The 27,830-nt window shown below is 44.3% G+C and overlaps 1 protein-coding gene across 7 annotated transcripts in view; it reads right to left on the reverse strand.

Annotated features, from left to right (window-relative positions):
- The window catches only part of fgfr2 (fibroblast growth factor receptor 2), a 39,268-nt gene extending 11,861 nt beyond the window's left edge, over positions 1–27,407 (reverse strand). The window contains exons 1-10 of one of the 7 annotated variants that reach the window (XM_031284091.2): positions 26,659–27,407; positions 24,239–24,494; positions 16,672–16,929; positions 16,221–16,295; positions 11,676–11,845; positions 9,878–10,001; positions 5,323–5,513; positions 4,861–4,999; positions 2,052–2,245; positions 1,179–1,318 (exon numbers count right to left, since the gene is read on the reverse strand). In XM_031284091.2, the coding sequence (XP_031139951.1) occupies positions 1,179–1,318; positions 2,052–2,245; positions 4,861–4,999; positions 5,323–5,513; positions 9,878–10,001; positions 11,676–11,845; positions 16,221–16,295; positions 16,672–16,929; positions 24,239–24,419 (1,472 nt within the window). In that variant the 5' untranslated portion in view covers positions 24,420–24,494; positions 26,659–27,407. Of the gene's footprint in view, positions 1–1,178; positions 1,319–2,045; positions 2,246–3,941; positions 4,087–4,860; positions 5,000–5,322; positions 5,514–9,877; positions 10,002–11,675; positions 11,846–16,220; positions 16,296–16,671; positions 16,930–24,238; positions 24,495–26,554; positions 26,572–26,658 lie in introns of those variants that run through there. The other 6 variants (XM_031284090.2, XM_031284089.2, XM_031284088.2 and 3 more) reach the window with 6 other exon arrangements.
- Positions 27,408–27,830: the final 423 nt, after the last annotated feature.

Below are 27,830 nucleotides of genomic sequence, written 5' to 3' on the forward strand. Positions count from 1 at the left end.
CCCAAACAGAGAGGCACACAGAGATTTATTCAGACTAGACAAAACATGCCATTTGGTGGGTTCATCAATTAGAATCTACTTTTCAAATCAACTTTTCCCCAGAATGCCATTCTGCATGCACACAAGAGAGTCTAGGTTTACATCAGAAATGTTTTTCACTAATGTGATAGTAGAATTTATGATCAAGCAACTTTTTTTTTAACAGACGACAGGCCTTCGTGTCCATGGTTTGGGATTTTCCCTCTTTTATTTCAAAACCAAAGGCCTCAAGTAGGTATTAAACTACTCTATCCTTTGCTGTCCTATTAAATCCACCCGAAAGCTTATCACCGGTCGCAGCAACTGTGTGACAAATCCAAACATCAGCGGTGCTAATTCCTCTGGTATGAAACTGAGCAAACACTCTTAGCCCAGACATGCAGATGAAAGCTGCGAGTGCTAACCAGTAATTAGCACCGCTTCATTCCTTAGCATCAGAAGCATGTGTGTGAGTGAGAGTGTGACGCAGCAGCAGTTGTAATGAAGAGGCATGGGGCAGGGTGCCAAGTTCAGGTCATTTTACTACAGCACCAACAGATGAATCAGTAGCCTACCTATTTATCTCAGACACCACAACCATTATTCAGCAGTTAGTCATTATTGTTAATGTCACTCTTTACCTAGAACAATAGTAATCTGATCATTTAACAGCCCAGATACAATCACACAGATGCTCATTATGTAGGTGTTATCGGCTACTGTAGTGAGTCCTGTTAGCCAAAGATAGTTGTATTTGCATTGAGGACAATCACAAAAAGGTGTAGCGCTGAAACTTATCATGCATACTGTCAAACAGGAACCATATACAGGCCTTGAATACTGAGTGTTATTATGAATACCCCTATTGGATAAAAGTGGCACTGCAAAACAGATCTGCATTTTGAAGGTTTTTTAATGCTTTATGCAGCAGCTGAATCTGATTTACATAATGATGTATTTAACGTTTTGTAAAAGGGTAAAACATTGCAATTAGGACTAGGTCATAATTACTGTTTTAAATGCCAAACAACAATTTTAATAAAACCAGCAGAGTCCCAAATTAGAATTTTCTTAAAAAAAATAAAATCTGCCATATAGTTTCACTTGTTTTTGATGCAAAATAACAAGTGATCAAGTGCATGAGAAACAGACAGCCTCACCTGTCTCGGGAAAACTCCCAGCGTGGATCCTGGGGAAGGTCATACTCAGGGATCGGATCATCGTGCGCAGAGCTCCGCCGCGTTGTGATGCGTACCAGCGGCGTACTGGAGTTCATGGAAGAGCTTGAGTCTGCCGACACCTAAAGGAGGAGAAAGATTGGCTGATCACCGGAGTCTGGGTTCATAGATCAGATAAAGCTCTAAGGCATCACTAGAGGAGTCGGAGTAAATGTGCATATGCGTAATTGACTGTGGTACTTTTATTGAAATGAGCAGGAATGTTGGTAAAATATGACACATTAATATGAATATATTCTTAATTTCCACGGTTAATGCTTTAACATTACAGTAGAGTCTGTCTCTGGCCCACAGATTACATTTCAATGATCATTAAGAAGTGAGCAACAACAGTAATTTTGATGAATGTGTGTGGATCATTCAGCCTCGCCACTGTCCCCGGGGCTCATCTCTCCTCGCTGCACCTTAACCTTACCTTGACACAGGAATCAGTCTCTCCGCAGAATGTAATCCAACACTTTTTGTACCTTTTGGTTTCCCTTGAGGGAAAAGCATGGCTCACACAGAGAAAAAAAAACTCTGGCTGTAGTTTCAGGCAGCGGTGCTAACTTTGTTTAAAATACCACAACAGTATATAGTATGGCGTGTGGAGTTCTATTAATTATTAATTCATTAATAATTATTTAAGTATTTAAAAAAGTGTATCATCCATGCAACTTTTATATTTTTCAGCATTAGCCTCCTATATATCTATTTATGTAAAGTTTGTTGTCTGACATTGTATTTCTGCAGTGTATGTTTTTCTCCTCTAGGGGTGTTAAATGCCTTTAGAACTCTTTATCTACTTTCTGTTACCTGGCGGCGCAGAGGGATCTGCTTGCTCAATTTGTGGACTGCCGGCTGGCCCCCAAAGTCGGGTTTCTTTGCGGTGTTCCTCATGCGGCACACCACTACGATGCCCACCATGCAGGCGATGAGGAAGACGCCCGCGCAGTATATCGCAATCTCCACATAGTCTGGGGAAATGGGCCCTGGGGATTTCTCAAGGGCTGAGGAAAATGAAGGGTGAGCAGAGACAGAGGTCAGGGGAAGAAAGTTAGAGTAAGACTCTCACTGATCACTCTCTCTCTCACACACAGACACACACAGACACACACACACACACACACACACACACACACACACACACACACACACACACACATACACACACACGTATGGGTGACAGACAGGCACATTCTCCATTTGAATAGACACACATGGGCATCAGACAGGCAAACAGAGACAGATGCTCTGGAGATGACTCATGCGTAAATGTAATCACCATCGGCTAGCAAACTAAACAGAAATTATTTTGTAGTATCCTAATGTTGGAGACACGCGAGCACAAACACAAACACACACCCACAGACAGCGGAACAATATGCGCTTCACTTCAGATCGCAAACAAGGGAGAGCGGTGTCCTTCGCGGTTGTATATGGCCTGAACTTCCTGTCGAGGAAATTGGCTGAGTTTGTGTGTGTCAATGTGTGTGTGTGTGTGTGTGTGTGTGTGTGTGCGCTATCGAAATGGACTGTTCCATAATGCATAACCCTCCAGACCACAAACAAGGCTCTTGTGCAGCACAGCTAACCAACCAGCCAGCTGGAGGTGAAGCTACATGTAGGAACCTTTCTCCTGGCTACTTTGTATCTGCTGGTCCAAAAACCACAGTGCACACACAGAGAAGCCACAGCCTCGAAGGCGCCATCAGTGCAGATAGAGCACATCCAGGGCAATAACTATTACATATTACTCCCAGAGGAAATGGCTCGCCTGTGATCATTACGCTGTATTGTTTACAGACAAAACAAAACTATCGTCTGCTGACGACATTTAGGGAGGGGTTATACTGGTTGTCTGTTGCGGGCTGCAGACAGTCAACTACTCTCATCGATCTCATTTAATGCCCACCCTACTTCGGGCTAGAACTTGAGCAGAAACATTTGTCTGTTTAGCCTGGAGTGAACTTGTGCACTTGTACACTAAGTTTTATGTATTTGATCCTTTGGTATGCATAATTACAGGCCAGACATACAGCAGCGGACAAAAATAGGATAAACGAGTTGATAAATGAGAACACACACGTGGACAAACATTCACATGCACAACTCATTAACTGTGTAGAAGCGGAGAGGTTTGGTCCTGATAATTGAGAAAGTCAAGCCAACTTGAAACGAGTGTTGAGCTTTACCTTTCGATCTTTATTTCAAGGAGAAATAAGGATCTTAAAAGAAGCCAATTATCAGAGCCAGAGAAGGGGTGGAGAACATTTAGAGAAATGTGGCACTGAAAGACTTTTCCCAAGGTGCAAAAGGGAGATGTAACAAAAGGAAAAGAGAAAGTGGGCGACAAACCCTCCCCTCCTTTTGGAGTCTGGAGACACTCGAGCTGCTCTGGGAGCTCCACTTCCGTCTCAGAGTTATAATAAGTCGTCTGCAAACTACCCCGTTATCTGCTCTGAGCTTTCAACAGCTCGCCAATCCAGATAATATTATAGAATATATGCTCCCTGCTCTTACGTTACATTGTCTTAGATGTTGACCATGCTGGTTCATCGCTGTAATCTAATATTTTAGCTGTGTGCCTCAGACTCCGGGGTGGGGGGGCTTGCCTTCCACAGAGGTCATTGAAATGACATAATCCAACCATTTTAGAAAAAGCTGAGAGAAAGAAAAACGAGGACAGCATACGAGTGTATATACCTGGAAGCACCGTCAATGAAGCAGTGTGAAAGGAGATCCCAATAGAATTACCCGCCAAGCACGTATACTCCCCAGCATCTTCAAATGTTACATTGGGCAAGTAGAGAACTTCTATCTCCTTATCTGTGGTGTTAACACCTGCCGTCTGGGGAGAAGGAGAAGAGGAGGAAGAGGAAAGGGGGGGAGTTGGAGGAGATGAAGAAAGAGAGGGACAAAGATAAGAGCAGAGGGGAAACGGAAAGCAGAAAGAGAGAGAGAGACGGGGGAGAACAGAGAGAGAAAAAGAAAAAATGAGACCCAAAACACCAAGAAAGAAATAAGAGGAGCTGGATGGCGTCCATCGTTGAGGTCCCATCTAGAGCAAAGCACGTTGGGAGTTTTCATGGGTGAGGAGCAGGAGGCTTCATAAACACAGACACAGATAGAGCCCAGTACGCCACCAAAACATGAGAAAATAGAACCAATACACCAAAAATGAAAACGCAAAAAGGTTCCCGTCACCAACAGAACCTGCTAATAGAAGCCAGTCTAATCCACACATTGGACTGGACACATGCACAAACACAAACACAGAGAGCATGGAGAGCACTGCACTGCAACACCATACACCATCTCGACACAGCTCGCAAGAGAAGAGAAAGGGAGAGAATGTAAGAGAAGGCAAAGTGAGATGCTAGCTGTGACAATTTCAGTGTTGGTATGCAGGTCCAACCAGTGCTTCCATGGCTGCACTAGTCTCAGCAGTGGAGGGAGCAGCTGAAACACAAGGGTGTAACATTAGGGGAGAGTAGGTCTGTGAACCCTAGGACCACCAAGAGACCACCAGCAGGACCACCACAGCACAGCAGGTCAGGGATGAAGCCCGGGAAACCACACCGAGGGGGAGGGAGGGTAGGTGGGGTCAGGTCTCAAGGGTTACCTGGGATGACAGTCAGCCAACCCGACTGGCTCGCCTCGCCTATATAATTGGAGACTTTACAGGTATACTCTCCAGCATCAGCCTCCGTCACGTTGGTGAGGGTGAGCATCTCCACGTCTGAGCTGTTAATGCCTGAACGCTGCAATCCACACACACACACATACTTAGACATGAACATGTATAATCAGACAAATAAGTCAAATTAATCAGACAGACATGCAGACATTGTGACTACAGCTACTGTATTTGAATCTGCAGGAGAGAGCAGGAATCACCACCAAGAGCCAGCATGGAAAATACCTATCTGTTCAATAAGGGAGGAAATGTAATAATTAGTTCCTGATATGACTTTTAAAATCCATCTGAAACACCTGCAGCCACTGGCAAAACACCAAGAAAAAATAGAGGGAAGGAGAGAATATCAAGAGAATATAATCTAAAAGAGGAAGTGCAGGAATGTACCTTTAAAACTCGGACGTAGGGGTGTCCGTCGGGGCCGTAGCGACTGCCGTTCTGAGTGATGTGTTTCAGCCACTGGATGTGAGGTTGGGCGTCGCTGTAGACCTTGCAGACGAAGCGGGCGTCCTCCCCAACGTGTACAGTTGTGTTGGCTGGTAGACCAGCCTGGAGAATAGGCCGGTGAGGGGAACGTTCTGTTGAGAGGAAGGGAAATGTTACTTTTAGGAGGCTGGTTCATTACTGTCGATTAATGTCGACCAACAGGGAAGTGTCTAAAAAACATGCTATTTCCCTTTAAGAACCATATAGTGTTGTTTATCTTTGCAAAAGCAGAACTTCACGTACTGTGAGTGTGAATGTTTCCCAGCAACCATGACTGCACTGCCTCTTTCTTATCTCAGAAGCATTTAGAGGCTTCACACAAAACAAAGAGGCGGAGGCATTTATCACCGAAAGATAAAGAACTCAGGTGGAGGAGGACTTCCATAAAGAAGAGTGTATATATATCGCTTGTGAGTGGGGAGGTTAAGCCAAACTATATGTGCCAGTCTTGGAAAGTGAAACACCTTCATTGCACCATCACATCTCCAGCTATCTGCATTCTTTTACAAGCAAACATTTGGCCTGTGAATCCAAACAGAGCGAGACCTGTTGAACAATGCCTCCTTTCAAACACTACCCGGCCCACCAACCCCCACACTGACAGCAACCACCCGCTGCCGCCACACACACACACACACACACACACACACACACAAAATGACATCACTTAGCCTGGGGCGCTGCATTGCCTTTCCAAAACAAAGCCTTAAGGTAGGTGCAGTGAATTTGTTTGTGCGAGTCTGCATGTGTGTGTATAGGGTCGGGGGTGGGTCAGGGGGGGATGATCAGAGGGTGAGGCTGTGTGATGAAGGGTAGAGGCTGGGTCTAAAAAGGAGGGCTAAAAAAGGGAGAGTGAGTGGCAGGGTGAGTGAAGGGAAGGAGAGGAATCAACAGATGGAGAGTGCTGCAACTAGGAGGCAGAGACGTCTTCCATATGCCTGCCTACCTGCCTGCCTGTCTTCCTGCTCCATCTTTCTGAAATCTGCCAGATCCGATGATTCCCACCCCTGCCTGCCTCACCATCTCCCTCCTCCTTCCTGCACATTCCTAGGGCTCACCTTGTTTATTGTCTATCCCCCCCCCCCCACACACACACACACACACACACACACTTTTCTCTCCTCCATCTTTCACAGGCCTCCTCACCCTCGATCTTTCCTGAACAGACATTTACTAACCTTTCTCAAGCAGAAAGAGACGTGTAGACATGAGACATTCATTCTAACCTTCATTATAGCTGATCCAAATGTGAGCTGGAGCATTTAGAGCTGCACAGCCGACAACTCTGACAGAATGGGTGTGTAGTGCGATAAAAAAGGCCACATCATGATTATGGCGAAACCCCAAAACAATAAAAGTTTGTGGAGCAATTTCGGATTAAATTAGATAAAGGGATATTTTGTGTGTGTGTGTGTGTGTGTGTGTGTGTGTGTGTGTGTGTGTGTGTGTGTGTGCATGTGTGTGGGCAGAGAAGCTACTTTTTAGCACATCGACCTCACACAAGAAAGCTGCACTTTTGGAGGGAAAGATATGAAGGATGACGGGGAAAGAAATAGTAAAAGAAGGATTCTGTCTGCAGCATGAAATTAGGGAATGGCGACAGAACAGTTGGTTTACATGTATCCAGAGGTGGAATGTAGCAAAGTAAATTTACTCAAGTAACATACTTTAGTACAATATTTAGGTACTTGTACTTTACTTCCTACTTTATACTTTATCTGACAACTGGAATTACTAGTTAATACACAAAATATTGTTCTGTTTTTTAACAATGTATTTTATCTATTTAACCAGTGGTTCCCAACCTTTTTGGTTTGTGACCGCTTTAATCTTCTCAGATGTTTTCAAAAACTTCAGTGCTCAAAGAGGTCAAATCATCCAATTTTTTACCAAAAAGAAAATATAAGAGAAAACTCCAAGAACTGAACAGATTTATGTGTCAAAACGTTGTTTTTTCTTCTTTCCTCTCCCATTAATCATCTCACGACCCCTCATATATATTTAGTTTCCCTTAGGTTGGGAACCACTAGAATAAACTAGCTATCTGTTTATAAAGTAGTTACTTGTGCACTTCGAGCAGCTACAAAATGCTGCTTACACATTGATGTATCAACATTAACACTATTAATTTCATATAGAACATTACATCAGTCACAGGCCATTTTACTGCAGAAGTACTTGTACTTTAAGTAAGTTTGCAAATGATACTTCTGTACTTGAAGGACTCAACATAACACTCAACAGTATTTTTACATTGTTGTATTAGTACTTTTACTTAAGTAAAGAATCTGAAAACTTCTTCCACCACAGCACGTATCAAATCGAATGAAAGAGCAGACCCTGCGGTGCTTTTTTATGTTTTGCTGTGACCAATATGTAGTGACCCGTTTCAAAACTGAATCCATTTATCAATTAAGTCATTAGTGGAGAAATTTGATGGCAGAGGCAGTGGGATAGAGGCAGAAAAAAGCATAAGGGGGCGAACCAGGGGCATTCCGTGGTGTCCCATGCGAGACCGGTGAACTCTGGGTAACCTGACGGCTTGGCACACAGGGCCCTAAGGGTCAGGGTGGGATAAGGGCACAAGAAGACAGCCCAACATGGCACAGGATGGCATGGGGCTATCAACAAAGTGCCGCATGGCCACTGGGTGCCACAGTTCTGATTCAGATTGAAAGAGCCGACGTCTGTTTTGACTCCTCATTTGTGTCTACTTGTCATGTGTGTCTGCTCGTGGATGTCCCGCTGCTGCCCTTTCTCCAGAGGCCAGTTTGAACCAGAAAGGGCTGGTTCCTTCTTGGTTTAAAAAGCTGATCCTGCAGGTCATTTGGGTAAAAAAAACCAGATAAAAACAGCCTTTTCTGTCTCTGTTTCCCCCTTCTTTTCTCTTTCTCCCCCTCTCCTCCCTCTGTCCACCCCACTATAATGGAGGAAAATGAAGCAAGAGGTTGCAGGGGGCAGTGGCTGCGGAGCCAGACGTGGAGGGGGTTTACTGCTCTGCAATAAAACAGAACAAAAAACAGAAATATGCAGTCTGAAGGAGAGCTTTAGCTAACTCCAGAGGGGAGCAGAACAGGGGGCCTGAGTTGGGGAGTATGTGTGGACCTTCATGCATTTGTGTGCATGTGCCTATACGCTCATTGTGCAAAAAACCCTCAGGTATTCAATCTCCAACTGATATAATGAAAATAATACTCCTTATTACCAGGTGACGCTAATAAAAACAGAAGTGTGTAATTACAGTAGGTCTGCGCAGGACAATGGTGCCAGTAGGAGAAGTACTCCACATACAGACACAGACATGGAGTGACCAGTGGACCATAAATGCTCTTCTGTGAATCAAACTGCTGCAGCTGCATGTCTCTACAGGTTATCTGTGGATGATTGGCCAGCCTTTAGAAGAATAACTGTGTCAGATAAACTTTGATGTGTACTGATTGCTCGTATTGTGGTTCGAGTGAGGCCAAAGGAGTTTCAAATTAAGGGCAAAGTTGCTGTACACTCTCACACAAACACACATGCACACATTGATCTACTATCTTTATCCCACTCCCCTTGTTGTTCCCGCTACCTATCGATTCTGCAAACTGAGCAGAAAAACACTCTTTGCTTTCAGCTCCAAAGGTCATGGTGAGGGGTGACTGAGTTGGGTCTGAATTCGCTGTAATAGTGCTGAAGGCCAGAACTCTGTGTCCTCAGAGAGTGACACTAAACGATCACCCGCAACCGGTTCAAGTCCCAATGACATACCTTAGCCTACCTTAAAGGGTCAGTTCATCCAAATCACACAAAAAACATATCTTTCTATCTGGTTTTAAGCCATGCAGATAGTTTCTGTTTTATTAGCCAAGGCTGGGGGGCTCAAATCATGGAAAATTGCATTAAAAAACTGAACAATGTGTTTTTTTTCTTCCAGGAACTGTTTTCCTGTTACTCACAGACTTCACTGTGAGATATTTTATGAGGAAACATTTCTTCAATTGTTTTTTTTTTTTTGTGCGATTTGGGTGAACTGACCCTTCAAATCAACCTTTAGAAATAAATGTTTGAGTAAGTTTAGCCTGCCTAGAGGGTGATTATTATGGACAAAACAAATGCTTCAAATAGATTAAAATAACTAAAACTACAATTTGTTATAAGACTATACATACTTATACATATACTATAATTTCATCAGTACCAAATAATACCATCATTGAAGTAGGATTTGGCTAAATTAATAAAATGTATAATATTAATAAAATATAATAACCAAATTAAATATCCACACACTTGGCAGCACTCTTTGACCTGCACCTGCATCCAGAGTACACCTGGGTGATCAAACAGCGCGCGCACGCACACACACACACACACACACACACACACACACACACAAACACACACAAACACTATTCTCACTGTGAGAACTCTCTCCGTTTGTCTTCCCTTCCTCCACACCTCAACAGGTACTGACCCACTACGTCCAGGGTGTAGGTGTGGTTGATGGATCCAAACTCGTTCTCCACCAGACAGGTGTAGTTGCCCTTGTCCGACGGCACCACGCTCTCCATGATCAGGGTCCAGTGCTGGGTACGCACCTGGGTGCGAGAGGCAGAGGGGTTTCTTGTTACACAGACACAGTCATTGATAAACACACCGTCAATGAACACACACATACAGAAAAATGCAGGTGACATTAACAGACATAAAGAGCTGGCGCTAAATGAGAAAGATGAAAAATGAAAACGACAGAGGGGATTTGGTTAGAAGAGTGAAAGACGAGAGCTGGAAAACAACATTTGAGGCCGATGACAGGCTGAACCCCACCCTTTAAGTCTAAGCAGCAAACACACAGTTATTCATAATTTATTTGCAAAAAAATAGTTTCACCCCTGTGTGGAATCCACAGGTGTGAGCTAACAATCATGTTTCCGTCTGCACACTGAAGACAGACAGTAGCTACTGCTAGTACAGGCCTACATTTCACACAATGGAGAGATTATGCCACAGGGCTGGGCTCAGGTACCGCTTTTGTCCAACGTTTGTTGACAAAAAGTGAGAAACGAGCTGCGCACAGTGTATCTGACAGCCTGTATCATTTCCGTCACGTTGTGGCTGTTTTTTTGTCTATGCTGTATAATGAGTCTGCCGAAAGCCAAAGGGAAGGGACATTAGCAGCTACATCAACATAATCTGCTCCTCAACTTTCCTGGCAGGGAAATGTGTTTCCTCATAAACCATCAGTCATTAACCAGGAACCTCAGACTCGTTCAGCATCATTGGATCTTCTCATAAATTAATTTCTAAACTGTCTGATTGAACTGTTATTCCACTCTATCAGTACGGCTCTAGCATATACGGTAAATGCTATGTGTTTAGAGAGGCAACAAGAGGAATTTATGAGCCAAATAACTAAACTGCAACTCATCACAGGAGAGGAATTCTTCACATTAAGACTAGTTGTAGCTGATTTCAGAATTTTTTTTTTTTACAAAGAGAAAATAAAACACAACCACACTAGCTTTACTTTCCCATCACATACACAATCAGGTATTTCCAGCACATATATATGAACTCAGACTGTTTATTTCCCAAAACGGGACAAGGGCGGGAGACAATTTCAACCACAGTATAGAAAGTTTTTTATGTTGACTACTGACATCATTCATACAGTGTTCTGGTCCAAGAATTCAAGAATTCAAACCCCTTCAGTTTAAACTTTAACCATCTCAGCAATAGTGTTTGTAAATCACATTTCATAACAATAGAATCGCATGCTAGAATCACATACTAGTCTCCGACCAAAGCCAGTGGGACCTGTTCTCCCTGATTGAGTTACCTCAGCATTCTCAACTCAGTTCAACCCTGACGCTACCTACCTTCTCTATACTTTACTGTCTGGGGGCATTTAACCCTCAAGTCCCGGGCTTAAGTTTCTAATTGTTGGGGGTAAAGAACCATTTCGAGATATAGTGAGAGGCTCTGCAAGGTATCCTGGTGAGAGGAGGTGCACGGATGAGCAATTCCAATTTCACACCAGGAACCCTGCCCTCGTTTCCTCTGTCTACACTCCTCCCGTCTCTCCAGTGAAGGGTGGAAAAGGGGTGAAAGGACAGCCAGAGAATGATTGGAAGAATGAAACTTGACGTCCCATGTAAATAAATTCACCACACAGCCAGAAGTACTGCAGCACAGAAAACAGTAAAAAAGCAAGAGAAGGCAGTGAGTTGACATTTGTAATAAAAAGTATGAGGTATTACTGTTTATCCTACCTTATACCCTCCCATGCGGTCCTCTTGGCGGAAAGGCCGGCCGTTTTTAAGCCAGCGCAGCTTAGGTGTGGGGTGGCCTTCTGCAGCACAGCGGAACTTGACTGTGTTGGCAGCTGGCACCGCATGTAGCTTCTTCTCCATCTTTGCTGACGAGGTCCAATATGGAGCGCCTACAACCAGAGAACAGTTGGTGTTCAGTCAGGGTGAGATTTCCTAATCATGTCCTCAGCATTAACAGTTTGGCTTCAGGGTCTTGGACTGGCTAAGGCAGATATACAGGGAAGCGTGACTGCAGAGGAGCCAAACCTGAACCATTTCTAACACTCCCAAAGACCCCCCCCCCCATCCACCATGGCAACATTGACTGATCCCCTGTCTGCATAACACAACCCAGAGCTCCACACTAACACAGTTAAATAAAAACACACTTTCTCTGTAGGCTCGGCGGGGTGTTGCAGAGGGGGGAAAACATCAGCTCTGAGGGGAGAATGTGCCTGGGCGTTGCCAAGAGGGTAACTAGACCATCACATTCAATTTCATATCATTCCACTTACCAGCCCCCCCCTCCCTCCACTTCCTCCAATTACCATAGCTCCCCTGTTTATCTGCCTGTCACTTGGCTAGATATGGACGGCAGGGCCAGGGATGCTTATCACCCTTGGAAAATCATTATGTGCCATCAGGGGAAAAAATGAATGTCACGTTTAACGAAGGATTTCAGAGTTCTCAACGCACACGTTTATCAACAGCAAACTGTTAACATTTCCTCAACTGAAATCTGTCACCTTCCCTGTGTTTTGTCCATTCTCTGGTTCCCTATTTTCTCCCCATTTCTGTCTCTCAGTCAGCTGGATTTTCCTCCTAGCCCCCACCCGCCCTTTTTCTCTGCACCTGGGAGTGTGATTGCCTAAGCAGATGGGGCTCAGAGGGGAAGAAAAACTAAAAGTCAAACAACAACCAAAACGGTCTTCCACACCATCACTTCCTCTCCATATAGCAGGAGTACAAGCAACAGAGGGAATACCCACAGATAAGACCACTACTGACTTTAGTATGGCCCTCAAACATCAGTTTACATCCCAGGAAAATATATTCTCCACTCCCTTTCCCGCCTGTCCAATCTGCATACTATCAGACACCTCCCATAATTTTCTCTGGAACGCACAACCGGACAAGTCACACATACTTGGATAGTAAAGTCAGTAAACAGTGCTCTTCCTTCCTGAATGGATGCATACAGTAAATGCTCAAACTATAATTAGTTATTCCCCTTTCCTCTTCCACCTTTCGCTCTCACTATCTGTGCTTCTCTTCCAGCATCTTCACCTCTCAGTCCCCCTTCCATTTCTCTTCATTCACTCTCCCTGTCATAGCTCTGTCCATTCAGACAGAGACAGATTAGGTGAAGACTGGCCCATTGCGAGGCTGTCTCTCCGAAATGACTTCTGACCCCAAACTGGCAGCCGGGTCGGAGTATGAGGTTGGGACAAGGTGAGCGGTGCTGTTTCCCATGCTCTCCGTCCGGAGGGGCAGCACTTCAAACAAGACGACCCCCAGACCTCTCTCCAGATGAAGCCAAACTTTCACTGGCCCAACTGCTGTGGACTCCAGGATCCCCCGCCTCCCCCAAAGCCCCGTGCATCCGGATCCCCACTCACGGCTGTTTATCCTAAGCTGGCCTGGGGTGAGCTGAGGTTATCGAACTCCTGCGCTATGAGTCAACTTTTTTTCCCTCTAAGTTCCTCCGGAAAGCTAGATCCATCAGTGACCCAAAGTAGTATTTCAACGTTGAAATGTGTTCTCGTTAAGCTGTGATATCCTCCTCTTTACCATGCATTTATGCAAGCTGGACAAGGCAACTTAGGGCCACTGTTGGGGAAACAATGTTCGAGGATACAGTTTCAAGAGTACTGGTCCTGTGAAAACCATGCATCTCCAAAATGTCAGCTTTTCATGAGAAGAAACACCCTTTTTTTAAGAGTTGTGACAATGCATTTCCTTTGCTAATCCAAATACTTTTATAGAGTTTAAGAGGTAGGAGAATTTTCTCCATCGACAAGCAATCATTTTTTCTAAAAATCAAACATAAGTATTGCTAAATCCTGATTGGTTTACAGAAATATGTAATATCAACCTTTTCCAATTGAGTCCCACCCACTTGAAACAAGTGAGGGAGCTCAGACAAAATAAAAATACTGAAATCACTGTTGTGAAATAGCTAAAACTGTTTTAAAAAAAACCTTTACCCATTGTAAGAAGCTGATTATTGTTTTTTTAGGACCTTTAAAATGCTTTTGTCAAAACCTTTTTTGGTAACTTTACAACAAAACAACAAAAACTCATTATGACATTATGACTTCCTCGTCACAATACAATGTTTTTTTATAAACTTAATAATATGCTTTTTTTTTTCAAAATATGACTTTATTTTAGAAATCTTTTATCTTTTTATTTGTTTCCCAACAGTGGCCATAATCTCCAAATTTAAGTTGCACACTGGAGGCCTCAAACTCTGTTTTGTTTTTTTTCCTCTTCAGTCCCCATAATAACATATATCAGTGAATATCTAATATTTATTCATTAATGAAAACTGTTATCTCTGGGCTGTGCACGAGCGCTCAAGCTTCACGTTTTAAGTTTCAGTCTTGACTTTAATTATGCTGCTGAGCTAGATCTGTCCTTCCATGAAAATCCTGCCGTGCAGCTTTAACCAAAGGGGAGGCCCAATGAGTGATGATGTTAACAATAATGAGCCAAGTCGTCACCAGGACAGAGACTTTCCAACTCTCACCCTTCCCCTAAACACAGCTTTACTGTAGAGGCTCTTCCATGTCTCCTCCAATAACACCACCCACTGCTGACGCTGGACAAACACTCTGGACCGGCTTATGTTCAATCTTCTAAAGTCAAATCAAAATGCTCTGTTTTTGCAGTGCCCTGATGCCCAACTCATTCTGAGTGCTCCAGAAGGGGGAAAAAGCCACAAATATAAAGCTACACCCCGCACTCTCCGCTCTCATTCCCTCCCACGCCTACACACCCTACACCCTCCTCCCTCCCTCGCTCCAGTCCTCTGCGCCTCGGCCAAGGCTCCACGCCATGCTCAGAGAAGAGCTGGTACTGATCCAACAAACTCCCCATACCCCCCCACACCCCCAAAAAATCTCCTCCCCCTGCCTCTTTTCCTTGTCCTCTTCTTCCCCCTTTCTTTTAATAATGATCTCAGTTCTGAATTTTCATAAACACACACAGCAAGAAAATGCCACTGTACTACCAGAACAGCTTTCCCTTTGTTTTCAAACAGCTTATTACCACCAGAATGGCTGGATCTTTTCCCTCTCCCCCATTTTTTTCCCTCTTGCTAAATTCCTCTCTCTCCCCCATATTTAATGGATTTCAGGCAATCACAGTCAGCCCAAAAGTGGAGGAGGAGGAGGACTCACGGTGAGACGCAATGTGTGTGGAGAATTTTAACAAGATGTGGAAGCCCTCATCTTTACTTCAGTGATTGTATGTGTATGTGAACGCATGCATGTGTGCATGTGGCTACATAACCACATTACTACCCCCAGATACACACACACACACACACACACACACACACAGAGGCCCATCAGGTGGGTAACTGGGTCCAGATGGGTTGTCTTTCATAATGGATGAGCCCAGCTGACTGACTGGCTGGCTGGCTGGCTGGCTCCATGAGGCCTGACTACCTGAGGGACACTAGCTAAAGGAATGTCAGGAATCTCTGAATTCCCTGGAGACACACACATACACACATACACACACACACACACACACACACACACACACACACACACTCAGCAATCTGAACTGTGCTAATAAACACTGACAAACCTAGGAGATTATTTCACTTAGGGATTAAGTCTTTGTAAGTGTTGTGGCTATCACAATCAGCATTCCAGACTTAAGTTTTGACATGCTGTTAGGGACTTCTCATTATTGTTTTAGACCAGGACACGTCTTCAGAGGTATGTAACATTTAAGCTTTAGATATGGGGAGATATGCTACTTTAAAGAGTTTAAATGGCATTTTTTTTGCCATGTCCAAAATGTGCATCTTCAGTGGGATATCTTCTGCTGGTTTCACTGACATCTTACCAATGAGAAAAGATGTGTACTGTGATGTAGCATCATTGAAATCTCATACACAAAAGAACATGCTGACCATATAAAGTGAAGACAATCAGGAAAGTTTACACTGTGCACATTTCTTTGCTTTCATTTGTCAATTTTTCCCATATTTCCCAAATGCTACTATAGGAAATAAAATGTGGTTATTTTCACTAGAATAAGGGGCAAGCATTTGCTATTTTTACTCACAAAAGGTCCTGAAACCATAGCAGTAGCTGCTAGGACGTGAGGGTTGAGTTCACGATACAAACAGCATTTTACAGACAGAGAAAATAATTGTGGAGAGAAAACAGGGTCAGATCAGTGCACCTACTGGCTTCTACTAATTGGTGAGGAAGGGTAGCGCATCATTAACACTTTCATCCCTCTTTTCGTTCCTCCCATACTTACTTATCTGCTTTCCGTCCGCCCCAGTGTCCTCCGATCGCTCCGTATCATCCTCGTCATCCCCTGACGAGATGGCATCTGCAGAGAGTAACCACGGTTACTGCCAACCTTTTCGCAACCCCCATGCACGCGTACAGTATCGCATGCAGAAATGTTCATGCAGTCCATTTGTCGCAAGTATGCAGACACAAATGTGTAAAGAAAATGCTAGATTGAGGCCCTTTTTTGATAAATCTCTCAATATGCTTCTGTAGATGTATACACACACGCACACACACACACACACACACACACACTAGACCCCAGAGCCATTAAGGCAAAAACAAAATTCAGGCTGTTCATCCCTGACGATATCTGCTCCATGGCCACTTCCTGGACTCAACCAAGCTCTGCAGTCCAACCCTAAATCTCCAAACTCCCTGTCCTATCCTGACCTGTCTTTTCCCTGACTCACCTGTGACATTCACTATGAAGCAGACCGTGTCTTTGCCCACGCTGGTGCAGGTATACAGGCCAGAATCCTTGGCCGTGGCATCACGGATCTGCAGCACCTCCTGCTCTATGACCGTGCGGTTGTTGGTGCCCAGAGAGCTGCCGTCTTTGGTCCAGGTGATGGTCCCCGTCGGCGGCAGAGGGCAGTTCAGCTTCAGCAACTCCCCTGGGTGCACTGAGCACACCGTGGGCTTAGAAATTTGATATTTGTTCGATGCCTCTGCAGAACGAATGGGGGGGAGAGGTTGAAGGGGGCAAAGAACAGATTGGAGGAGGAAAAGGGTGCACAAGAAGGAGGAAAGAGAGGTGGGAGAGGAAGAAACAAGCCAAAGTGTAAGAAACAAAATCACCACATAACCCCTAATGGATGCACTCAAATTATACCTGTGCAGGAGGAGCAATACAGAAAAGAGGAGGCCAATTTTTTTAAACCTTCACACCAACATTTCGTTACCACAAACTCCCAGTCAGTCATCTGAAATGGAGCCCTTAGAAAATACCACTGTTCTGTTATATATTAAGTGCGCAGGGTGATTGGAGTTTATAGATCCAGAGCATGCAGTTACGGTCATAGCAGCATGTGTGGATAAAAAAAACAATCAATGCTTTGAGAGCAGGTGAGAATTGGACATCACTGTGTTGAGCGATAGCCCTCGCCCCACCACCACCACCCATCCCTTTTAGCATAAGTGCCAAGCAGCCAGTGTGTGTTGGTGAGTAGGAGCAGTACAGACAGATCTCTGCAGCCTTAAATAAAGGTAATAAAACTCCAGCACGTCTGCCCATCACAAAAGAAAGCAGTCAGAAAGGTCTGGGACGGAAGCGGTTGTCAGTCAGGGAAAGGGAAAAGAGGAGGGGGGGGGGGTGCTCTTTTTTTTTGGCGTTCCTTTGGTTTTGACTCTGCGCCTAAACTTAGAAAACCTTGAACTGGCTGTAGCCTGACTCTTCTGTTTTTCATCTCTTACTTCTTCATTCTCTTTTATAACACGGCCATGGAGGATCTACAACCACTGCACAGGATCTGCCGGCCAAGGCAGAGAGCAAGAAACTCCTGTCGACTCCAAAGTGCATAAAACCTTCACTTCTGGGACAAAATCCAAGTCCGCCTGTGAGTGCATGTGTGTACACTGTGTCCTCTGACTTGTACAATTGCACGGAGAATGAGGTGAATGTCCAATTTATCAGAGGGAATTCTGAGGGTCCATAGCTGAGACAGCATTTCTACATCAGGACGGACTTTATACGTATCCATGCTAACTCTAGAGACTGTGACTGAATGTTGAGGTAAAGGAAGAAAAAAAATCTTCCTGACTTCTGTCATATATACCGAAGCCAATTCCAGTCACCTTGAGACTTTAACACACAAACATTCATGCACAAATGCGTACATTCACTCAGCTCAAACATGGATACCATTGCAACCATCCACATTGAGAAAAAACTGGAAGAAATTCCAAGTTCTTTTTATTGCAGTACTGTGTGTTTGTGTTTTTTCTTCCATAAGAACTGAAGGAAAGGGGCAAAAAAAGAGTGGGATTAAAAATATTTGAGTGGGGAAAGTAGTAACAATGGAAAAGCTTATGAAAAAGCCAGTGATGACGGTATATTTAGTGTTTGACTGAAGGCTGATATGTGTAATTATAGAGCCAGTGGCACTCCCAGCCTTTCCTGTACCTTAATACACCTTTTCAACAACATTCCACCCCCTTTATGTGCTTTATGTGTGTGTTAAATGTAAAGTAGACACACACACTCTAGCCTCGACAGGAAGGGAAAGTCATTCCGCCACAAGCCTCTAAACGTTCCCCCTGGGCAAGTAGACACACACAGGTACAGTTCCTGTATTGTCTTTTTTTTCACTCCCTCTTTCCTTCGATCCGGAAATAATTAACCCCTCCTTCCCCACCCAGGACTGAGTGTGTGGTCTTATAAGAGGTGGAGCTCCTGCGCTGATTGATGGTAGCTGTCTTCGCTACCTTTTACGACATGTTTTTCCACACCGAGGGCCACTGCCTGTGCTTTGACATTACTACTGGCTTCAGCTTTTCCTTTGCTGTATCATTTGGGATTTTAGAGATTAAGAGATGTCGTGGACACAAAGCAGCGCAGTTATCTGCTGGGAAGCGAACAGGTATGGACAATTTCAAGATGAGGTTAATGTAGCAACACCTGGAACATACATACATACACACACAGGCTGCACTGTCTGTCAGCACATTGAAGAGAAAGAAAGGGCACTGCTTCATAGAAAGTAATACTCATACAGACACATGGATATGTGTGTGTGTGTGTGTGTGTGTGTGTGTGTGTGTGTGTGTGTGTGTGTGTGTTACACTACATGGACAAGTCTAAGGAAGGAGACATGGAAGGAGGGAAAATAAGTACAGGAAAGGCAAGGAATCTATCCAAATGGTGCGTCTGACTAAAGAAAGCATGCACGTGTTAGTTCTGCCTTCATCATCTTCTTATCTTGGCTGCGTCCATCTGTCCCCCTCCATCAACTCCTCCTCCTGCTGCTGCTTCTTCATTTCCCTCTTTCACCTTCTCTTTCAGCTTTGCCCTCTCCATCCCCCTTCCCACACGTCATCTCCGCCCCCCCTCCCCCAGCCCCAACGCGCTGACCCTGCTGACCTAACCCTGACCCTTCCCAAACCTGTTGACACCTCCAGCATGCACGATTGTTCATGGGAACCCGTGTCACGTAAGCGCGCACACACACACACACACACACACACACACACATACACACACACACTGAATGCAGCAAGAACCTTAAGAAACCTTGTACACATTGAGAAAATAATGCCACAGAGTTTGCACATTAATAGATGTATTCATCAGACACGTGCACACCTGGAGATCCAGGCCTAGACACGCACTCACACACACCTTGCTCCACTTGAAAAAAGTTTACAAGGGTCCAGGGATGCATGCTAAGTTGAATAGTTGAAGCACTTCACTGCAGAATTTTTCATCTCTGCAAAGTTTCATCCCACTCTGCACCACAGGAAGGGGGCGGAAGCCTCTCTATCTCATACACACACTCAAACTTTTGCTCGATTTCTTTCAAACAGCTTTTCTCCTCTCCCCTCCATCATCATCATCACTATCATTTTGCATCTCTTCTCCTGAAGAGCTCCGTTTTAAAACACATCTCTCTCTCTCTTTCTCTGAAAGCTATTACAAGTGTCTATCAGGTGTGACAGACTCAGGCTGTCCACTCCTCGCTATCTCTTCGTCCTCATTCGCACCATCTTGGCTGACAATAATTAGTCTCGCAGCCTGAGTGTCTGCTGCAAAATGCAGAGAGCAATTCACATCCAACATCTCCTTGACGTCTGCTCGCCCATCTGTCTTTCCGTCTGTCTGTCAAGCCGGCAAGAGCCAAGATGTTGGCAAAGTGGCGAGGGCAGAGTTTATGAACAATTTTTTTACGTATATGATCTCATGAATTTCCTTCTGCAGGGAGGCACATTCAGCTGCAAATCTATTCCCCCATCCCCTCCCTGTTGCGTTCTGCACAACGGGATGGTGGACTAAATGTAATGACTGTCATCTCGGAGGCACACACTCAGCATGCATGCAGACCAACAGGCGAACACACACATTCACACACACACGCACACACGCACACACACACACACACACACACACACACACACAAACGCACACACACACACACACACGCACATATTGCCAAATCATATTATCTCTACTGCCCTTCCTGTCCCTCCTTTTTTCCTCTACACTTCCCTCTGTATCCTCCTCACATAGTGAAATCCCCGGACATTTCTCCCCTTTTTTTGTCTCTCCCTCTTTTCTGATGTCAGTCTCTTTTCACATTCAAATCCCTCCTTAGCTTTTTTATTATGACAAAGGAGCAGCTCCATGAACTGGCTCCTGCTGGCGTCCATGGCAACAGCCCCTCCGGTTCACCCTCCCCTTCACCCCTCATCAAGGCATTCTCTGAACCCCACTCGACCCCTTTAACCCACTGGCTACAGCTTATCTCCAAAAATCTTCTGTGGTTGGAGTTCTAGTGACCCTTAGAGTAGAGCTTCCCTCTACTTTGCTCTGGCTTCTAGAGTCATCTATTTTCATTATCCATGAATCTAACAACTATGTTTCCCCGTCACAACTTCCCAGAGTAACATCTGTAAATATATTGTTCAGTTAGCATTTTTTCCCCCACTATTTCATACTTGAAGAATGAGATTATCATTATCAATTAATTATCAAAACACGTGATTATTTTTCAGCACTTACACACATTATAAGAGACACTTTTTCCTGAAAAGTGATCATGCGGGAGGCTCAGTGACTTGCACAAAAACACATCAAATGAAGATCTATCATCCTGAGTACTACAAATACTCTAAAAAACATATAGGCCTACAGTCGGTGCAACATTATCTAGGTAAAATACAATTTTTTTAAGTAAATTGTTTTTAAGTAATTGCTTTAATTTTGCTTCTTTTGAGTCTAGTTTCTAGTTTCTTCATCTATATATATTTTATTTTATTCTGTGGTTTTAGTCAGTGTTTTCCCTCCATCATCCTGCACCCTATCAATGCTGGCTCAGATTCCCCTCTGCCTCCTGCCGTACACCTGAGGCACAAGCTGGCACAGGTAGCAGCTCTTCCCAGCCTCTTATCAGGTGTGAGATTGAGCGGTGGAGTGACAAAGTATTTTCTGGCACATCTGCCAAGGCTAAATAACAGTCCACACACACACACACACACACACACACACACAACCACTAACACACTCAAGCCTTCAAGATTAACACCAGCCAATGGCAGGCTAATAAAAGTCATTGTGCGAAGGCTGTAAATTCAGCCCAACTGCCCCACGGTCACACCACCGGCTGACACACTGCGTTTGTTTGGAGTTCAGTTCCATTGCCATCGCCACAGTCACACACACACACACACAGACACAGACACACACTCTGTGTCATTAACCGGCCAGCTGACTCTTGTATACTTTTACCACTGGACTCCTACTGTGTAGATAGCACAGTGTTACAGATAGATATTAAGCCTGTTATTCCTTCACATTCCCACCTTCACATACAACTACAACAGTCTACTGAAAACTATGATCTTGATTAGCAGTCCATAATAAACCTGGCTGTTAATGAAATAAAGGCAATTTGTACCGTGTTTAACACAAGCTGTATCTTATTAAATAAGGTACAGCATACCGGTGGAAACTTGATTAAGAGTTGAAATCATGCAGCAAATACGTAAATACAGAGATGTGCCAAGAGAGCAATTATGTTCCTACTGTGCCCGAAACTCTTTATTATATAAAATGTGTCTGTTGTAGCCTTTAACCACTCTTTTGAAGTGTTTGCCTCCATGCTGATCAGAGCATTTTCTGAAGAACCAGAGTTTGGCAGGGAGTACACGAAGGTACAGCGAGACCATGAGCAGACATTTATCAACTGCACTCACATTCAGCCTTCGTTCTGATGTAACTGGCGCCACATGTATTTCACATTATATGCAAAGAGGGCCATGAACAGACCAGAGAGCAAGAGAATACCAATGCTAAAGACACACACCCACTGTGTTTGGTACCATTGTTATTCAGCTCACTCAGAGTATTTTAATCACTGTGCAAGCAGAGAGTGCCTGGACAAGGTAAACACTCCCATAGATACTGAAGTGGCTACATGGACAACAATAGGTCTGTTGTGAAGGCTTTAAGCAGCGCGCTCGCTCTACTTCTACTGTTACAGCAGCCACAGGTAAACAAACTAGCAGGGCCACTAGGGGTGCAGGCGTGGGCTCTATAGAGACAACAATTGATATGCAATCTGATGATCTACAGCAATTAATGCTCCCACACACACAAGCAGTGGGGTGACCCAGGCTGCAGGGCAGAAAGGGGTGGAGTGGGGGTGTAGAAGGTGGGACTAGCCAATCTGTCTCCCTAAAATCTATGCCCTGCAAGTGACACAAGCGCAGCCCATCAGGAGCAGTGAACGGAAGGAGGACCACAACAATCCGGAGCTGTGGATGCACTGATTCAATCACACACGGCTGCGGTTAAAACAAAATCCATGTTTGCTGTGTGCAGCAGGGAAACTGACTCGGGATCAGATAAGCAGGCCAGATTCTCATCATGTGACCCCCAGGTCTAGCCACTTAATCTCCAGTCACATGACTTCACCGCAGCCCAGCGCTCCGTAATCTCTCCATCTAAAGGAGAAGTCAAATATGCACAAATCCTCTTGGCCCTTTCCTGGAGGATTGTATAACTGTGGAAAACTGTCTCTGTCCTCTCTGTGGCCATGTAGCGTAGCATCGGGGCCATGTGGGGCTCTGAACCCACCGGCTTAGAGCCAAACAGTCTACGACAGAACAACAAAAGCATCAACAGGAGAGGAGAGCTCCGGCGGTCTCGCATCAAGCTAGGTAAGAAGGATACCTGACCTCTAGGGCAAAGGGCAAAGAGTGTATGTGTGTGTTGAGAAAGACCGAGAGAGATGGGGAAGGTGGCTTAAAAATAAGTGATGCTCTGTTGTTGGCCCAACTTACAATTAGCATGCTGATTAAAGCCCGGGAACAAAAGGCTTTGGAATGTGAGTTACCATCAATCACAACAACTCTAATTAGCTCGTCTCTGACCAGACCGGAGACAGAAAATGGAGAAGCCTCAAAGGAAAAAGAAAGACCACAAAAAAAAAGCTCTCACAAAAGTATTTGTTTTGCCAATAAAACATATGACTGTAAAATATTTGCATTCACAATCTTTACATACAACGGAGCGCACAAACAAACTCGAAGAACTCAAAGAAACCCTGAGAAGCCCCAAACTCTGTATCCTAATTTCTCCCTTTCCGTCCCTCTTTGTGCTTCTTTCCAGGCAAGTAGGGCATGAGAGAAATACCAGCATAAACACTGTCCCACCCTCCTTCACAGCTCTCCCTTGTCCTCCCACACGGGGTCACAAACCTGCCTTTAACACTCGAGTATACCCTAACCTACCACAGACATCAGCAGGAGAATTAAAACAAAAAAGTGTGAATCACACACCTCACGGTGAGGAAAACAAGAGGCTCGCCATGCTGAGGTTAGTTGTTTTCCTTTGGTTTATTTATTTGAATCCCCCTAAAATCTTACAAGGACTCCATTATTTCTACTTGTTAGATATTTAGTATAGTTTAAACAGAAAGAAAAGAAAAGAAGGGCTCAAAAAAATGAAATTTTCAAATACAGTGACAGTGGAAAACAGTGAAACCATGTTATTTTGTTACTGCTCTATCTTCAAATGGATGAAACTGTAGAAATGTAAATATCCCTAATTTTGCTGGAAGCAAATCTTGGATTTTCATCCACTGGCATTTCGGTTAGATACTGTAAGGAATTCTCAGGAAAGGAAAGTTTACCAAAACTCTGAAGTCAAACTTGACAGACCTACACCTGCTCTCTATAAACAAACCAAACAAATGGTATTCCCCCCTGCTCCACCTCCCACACCCTTCTTTTCTGTCCCTTCCCATCCCCCCGGCTGTTTACCTTCAGGTTCCAGAGTGGCCTCCTCCTCCTTGGTTGCGGTGAGGGGCGGCCGGGCCACGCTGACGGTCAGCAGGGACAGCAGGACAGCGGCCAGCAGCCAGGCCCATGAGGCCATCCCGTTAGTGGGGGCAAGTGCTCCCCATATCCCCCTTCTCCACCTCCCCCTGGACACTGATCCCATCTGAGGGGGTCCGCCCAACCATCAACTGCTGCAGGGTCGGCCTGTCACTCACTGGAATTCACCCAATCACCTGGGCTGAGAGGTGAATGAGAGAGAGAGAGAGAGAGAGAGAGAGAGAAAGAGAGAGAAGAAGGAAGGGAAGGTGGTGGCAGAGTGATGATTGAAGAGGTAGACAGAGGAACGAACAGAAAGGCAGCGAGAAGGGGGGGGAAAAAGAAAATTGTTAGTGTGAAATAATTGCATGTTGCACTTGTTTCTGAACCTTTTCCCTCTTTACATTATTTTTGACAAATTGAAACAGAAAAAGGAAAGGAGAGACCAAGACAGAGAGGGTTTCAAAATGCTGTCAAACAAGCCATGCCCCAGACATACCGAAGCTGTGAGGCACCAGCAGTCAACACACAACCAACCTGCATCTACTTCTACGTCTCATCTATAATTATATGCATTGAAATATGTATTAGAAAAACCAAGAGCTCGGTCGGTGTTCACAGACTAACCAGTTTAATGTCTCCCTGAATCATACTACTGCAATACAGCTCAAAGATAAGATTTTTTTTTTAAAGTTAATTAAAATGAGATTTCACACAAATCTGATGTTTATTCTCCTGTATTATTTTACCTTCACACTGCTTCTGTATTAATAATACAATTTATTCTTAACTGATGACGAGGAATATTATGATTTGAAAATACCCATGGCGCATATCAGCCAATGTGGCACCAATTTGGTTTAGCTGGACATCGTTTATTCCCGTGCGCAACAGATGCGCCAAACCTGTTGCCCGCGCTGCTGCATCCGTGTTAATTGTATTCGTAAGAGGCTCCTATTGCATTTGCGTGACTTGATTATGGAACCAGTAAGGCTTTAATTGAAATGCAATATTCCAATATTGTAGACACACACACACCAATCTGTTTAGCCAGACATCTGCTGTTCAACCAAGTGTGTCTCTGGAGGTTTGCTGAAGTCACGCTCCCCTGCGCTCCTGCTGCTCCAGCTGGATCGATTGGTTTTTACCCCCAAAGACACATGTAGTTTGACTTTTTAGAGTGCTAACCTTAAAACGTGCAACCTGATTTAGGTTTAATTCACCCCTTGGGGACTGCAGGCGACACGGACGGTGGACGCGCACATGGTGTCAGGGTGAATCCATGAATGTAAGCCGACATCCTAACTTTATTAGAGCTATAATGCACCAGTTTGATTTTGCAATTAAGGCGAATGATTCTGCATAGTTACAGCTCAGACGTATGCATTATTAATGGATTGTAAACCAATCAGTGCACCAATCAACCATTGAGCTTACCGCTGTCTGAAAACTTCAGCAGGACGAATAGAGACCAGAATTACCCAAAAACCTTCCATTTGTTTGAAATTGTTTAAAAGTGTTGAGAAAAAAATGATTGTTATTCTGCAGCTATCAGATATAAACACACTTAAAGAACGGAATGCGTAAAAAGAAAAAAAGCATTAAACTACAGCGAAAAAGGTTTATAGAGTTGATATGTGCTCCTCATTGAAAAACGTATTTAGCATGTTGCTGACGACATGACATTTGGGCACATGAGGGACTTTGCTCCATACATGACCACAGCCTTCATTCAAACCCGGCTTTGAATGAAATGTCTTGGCACTGATTGAATTCCTATTGAAATTCAAATCAGTTGGCTTTTTCCACAATGGGGCTCATTTGGAGCTGTTCAGTGATTTAGGGCTCCGGCACCAAGCAGTGAAAAAACAACTGCGGTCATGGGATAATTGGCACCATAAATGCATTGTAGAAAATTAAGCAAAGTAATAAATAACCAGGACACTTGTTAATGAGCCCTAAAGTGATGGTGCAAGGTGCAGTAGGTCCTCGCCTTCTAAAATAAACAATTATAGATTTCACCGATTTCAATTTAATAAAGTATGGTAGAAACTATCATATACATTAAAACAAATTGTATTATTTTGTTGGATGGGAATTTAAGAAAATCTCAAATAACAAACTGTATGGATAACTTTGCATATTTTACCCAAAAAAAGGCTCAAAATGATTTCTTGGTTAGAAAAGTCTTTCAATTCAACTATAAGTAGTACAATCGTTCCTAGTTTCACATGCAGCAGTACGAAAATTAATAGTACAGACCCAAAAGCGCAAAGCATCAACAACGTAGCCTATGTGTCATGTCAGCCGAAACCTTGACAGATCAGATTGTGAGGAAGCTTTAGAAGTAAACAGAAAATACTTACCAGGGAGGAATAAAATCGTGGAGATCTCTGTTTTGGCATGCACAGATAAGGGAGGAGAGAGCATGAGCTGAATCTAGAGAGAGAGGAATGTCTCCAACTCCACAATGCACCAAAAAAAAAAAAAAAAACTGCGAGGCGCTGCCTTCTTTCAGTTTACTATTCCACAATCAGCCGGCATCAAATCAGATCAGAGGATATATTCCAACCCCGACTGGCAGCGTAGTCCAATGCCATGCAAGGAAATCCTGAGTTTACACGAGTTATCCTTTACAAACAGCTCGGAAAACCATACCGCTGTCCCCCCGAAACTTTCCTCCCCGTCACCAAGTTTCTTCTAGGGCGCAAAACATGCCCAGTGTTCCCGAGCAGCGCACTTGTCAACTCAAAAGAAAGTTTGCAGCCACTAAGGAGGTGGAACGCGGTTTTGAAAGGTACAAGATGATAGTTGTCCGATGCAAAATGTCATAAAATCCATCAATGTGCGTTTCCCCCTGGTGAAAAGAGCGTCTTTCGCGTCTCTTTCTCTTCTTCCGCCGACAGTCTTCGCACTGTTTCTCAGACGCTTTGTCAGGTTTACTAGGGTTTTTTCTCCTCCTTACGTCCACACACTGCCCTCCTCCTTCACTCCAGTGGGTGTCATTCCCCCCCAAGCACCCCCAGTGTAATTCGAGCCGCTTCCTGGCCGCAATGCTTTTGGGCCCTGCCTTCCTCCGCCCATCAAACTGCAGCGCTGCCTGCCTGCCTGCGCTCAACTTGCTCAAACTGGGTCCGATGCGAGGGCCCCTGCTCCGCTCCGGAGCTGTCAGACCGCAGTAACAACGCCCCTCAGTGGCCAAGGCAAGACATCTGCGGGAGGAGACGCACGCACACACACACACACGCACACACACACACACACACACACACACACACACACACACACACACACACACACACACACACACACACACAGAGCATCCATTCCATACAGTATAGTTCAGTATATTTAGATGATGCAGTGGTGGGACGTATTCAGATCATTTTCTTAAGTAAAAGTAGAAATATCACAATGTAAAGTATAACCTATTTCACGAAAACGTCCTGTAAAAGTACTGAAAAATGATCGGCAAAATGAACTCAAAGATATAGCATGGAAAGCTTGTCGTCAGCTTCTAAATATGATACATTATGGA

This window comes from Sander lucioperca, chromosome 15, assembly GCF_008315115.2.
Source record: "Sander lucioperca isolate FBNREF2018 chromosome 15, SLUC_FBN_1.2, whole genome shotgun sequence".
Classification (NCBI taxonomy): Eukaryota; Metazoa; Chordata; class Actinopteri; order Perciformes; family Percidae; genus Sander; species Sander lucioperca.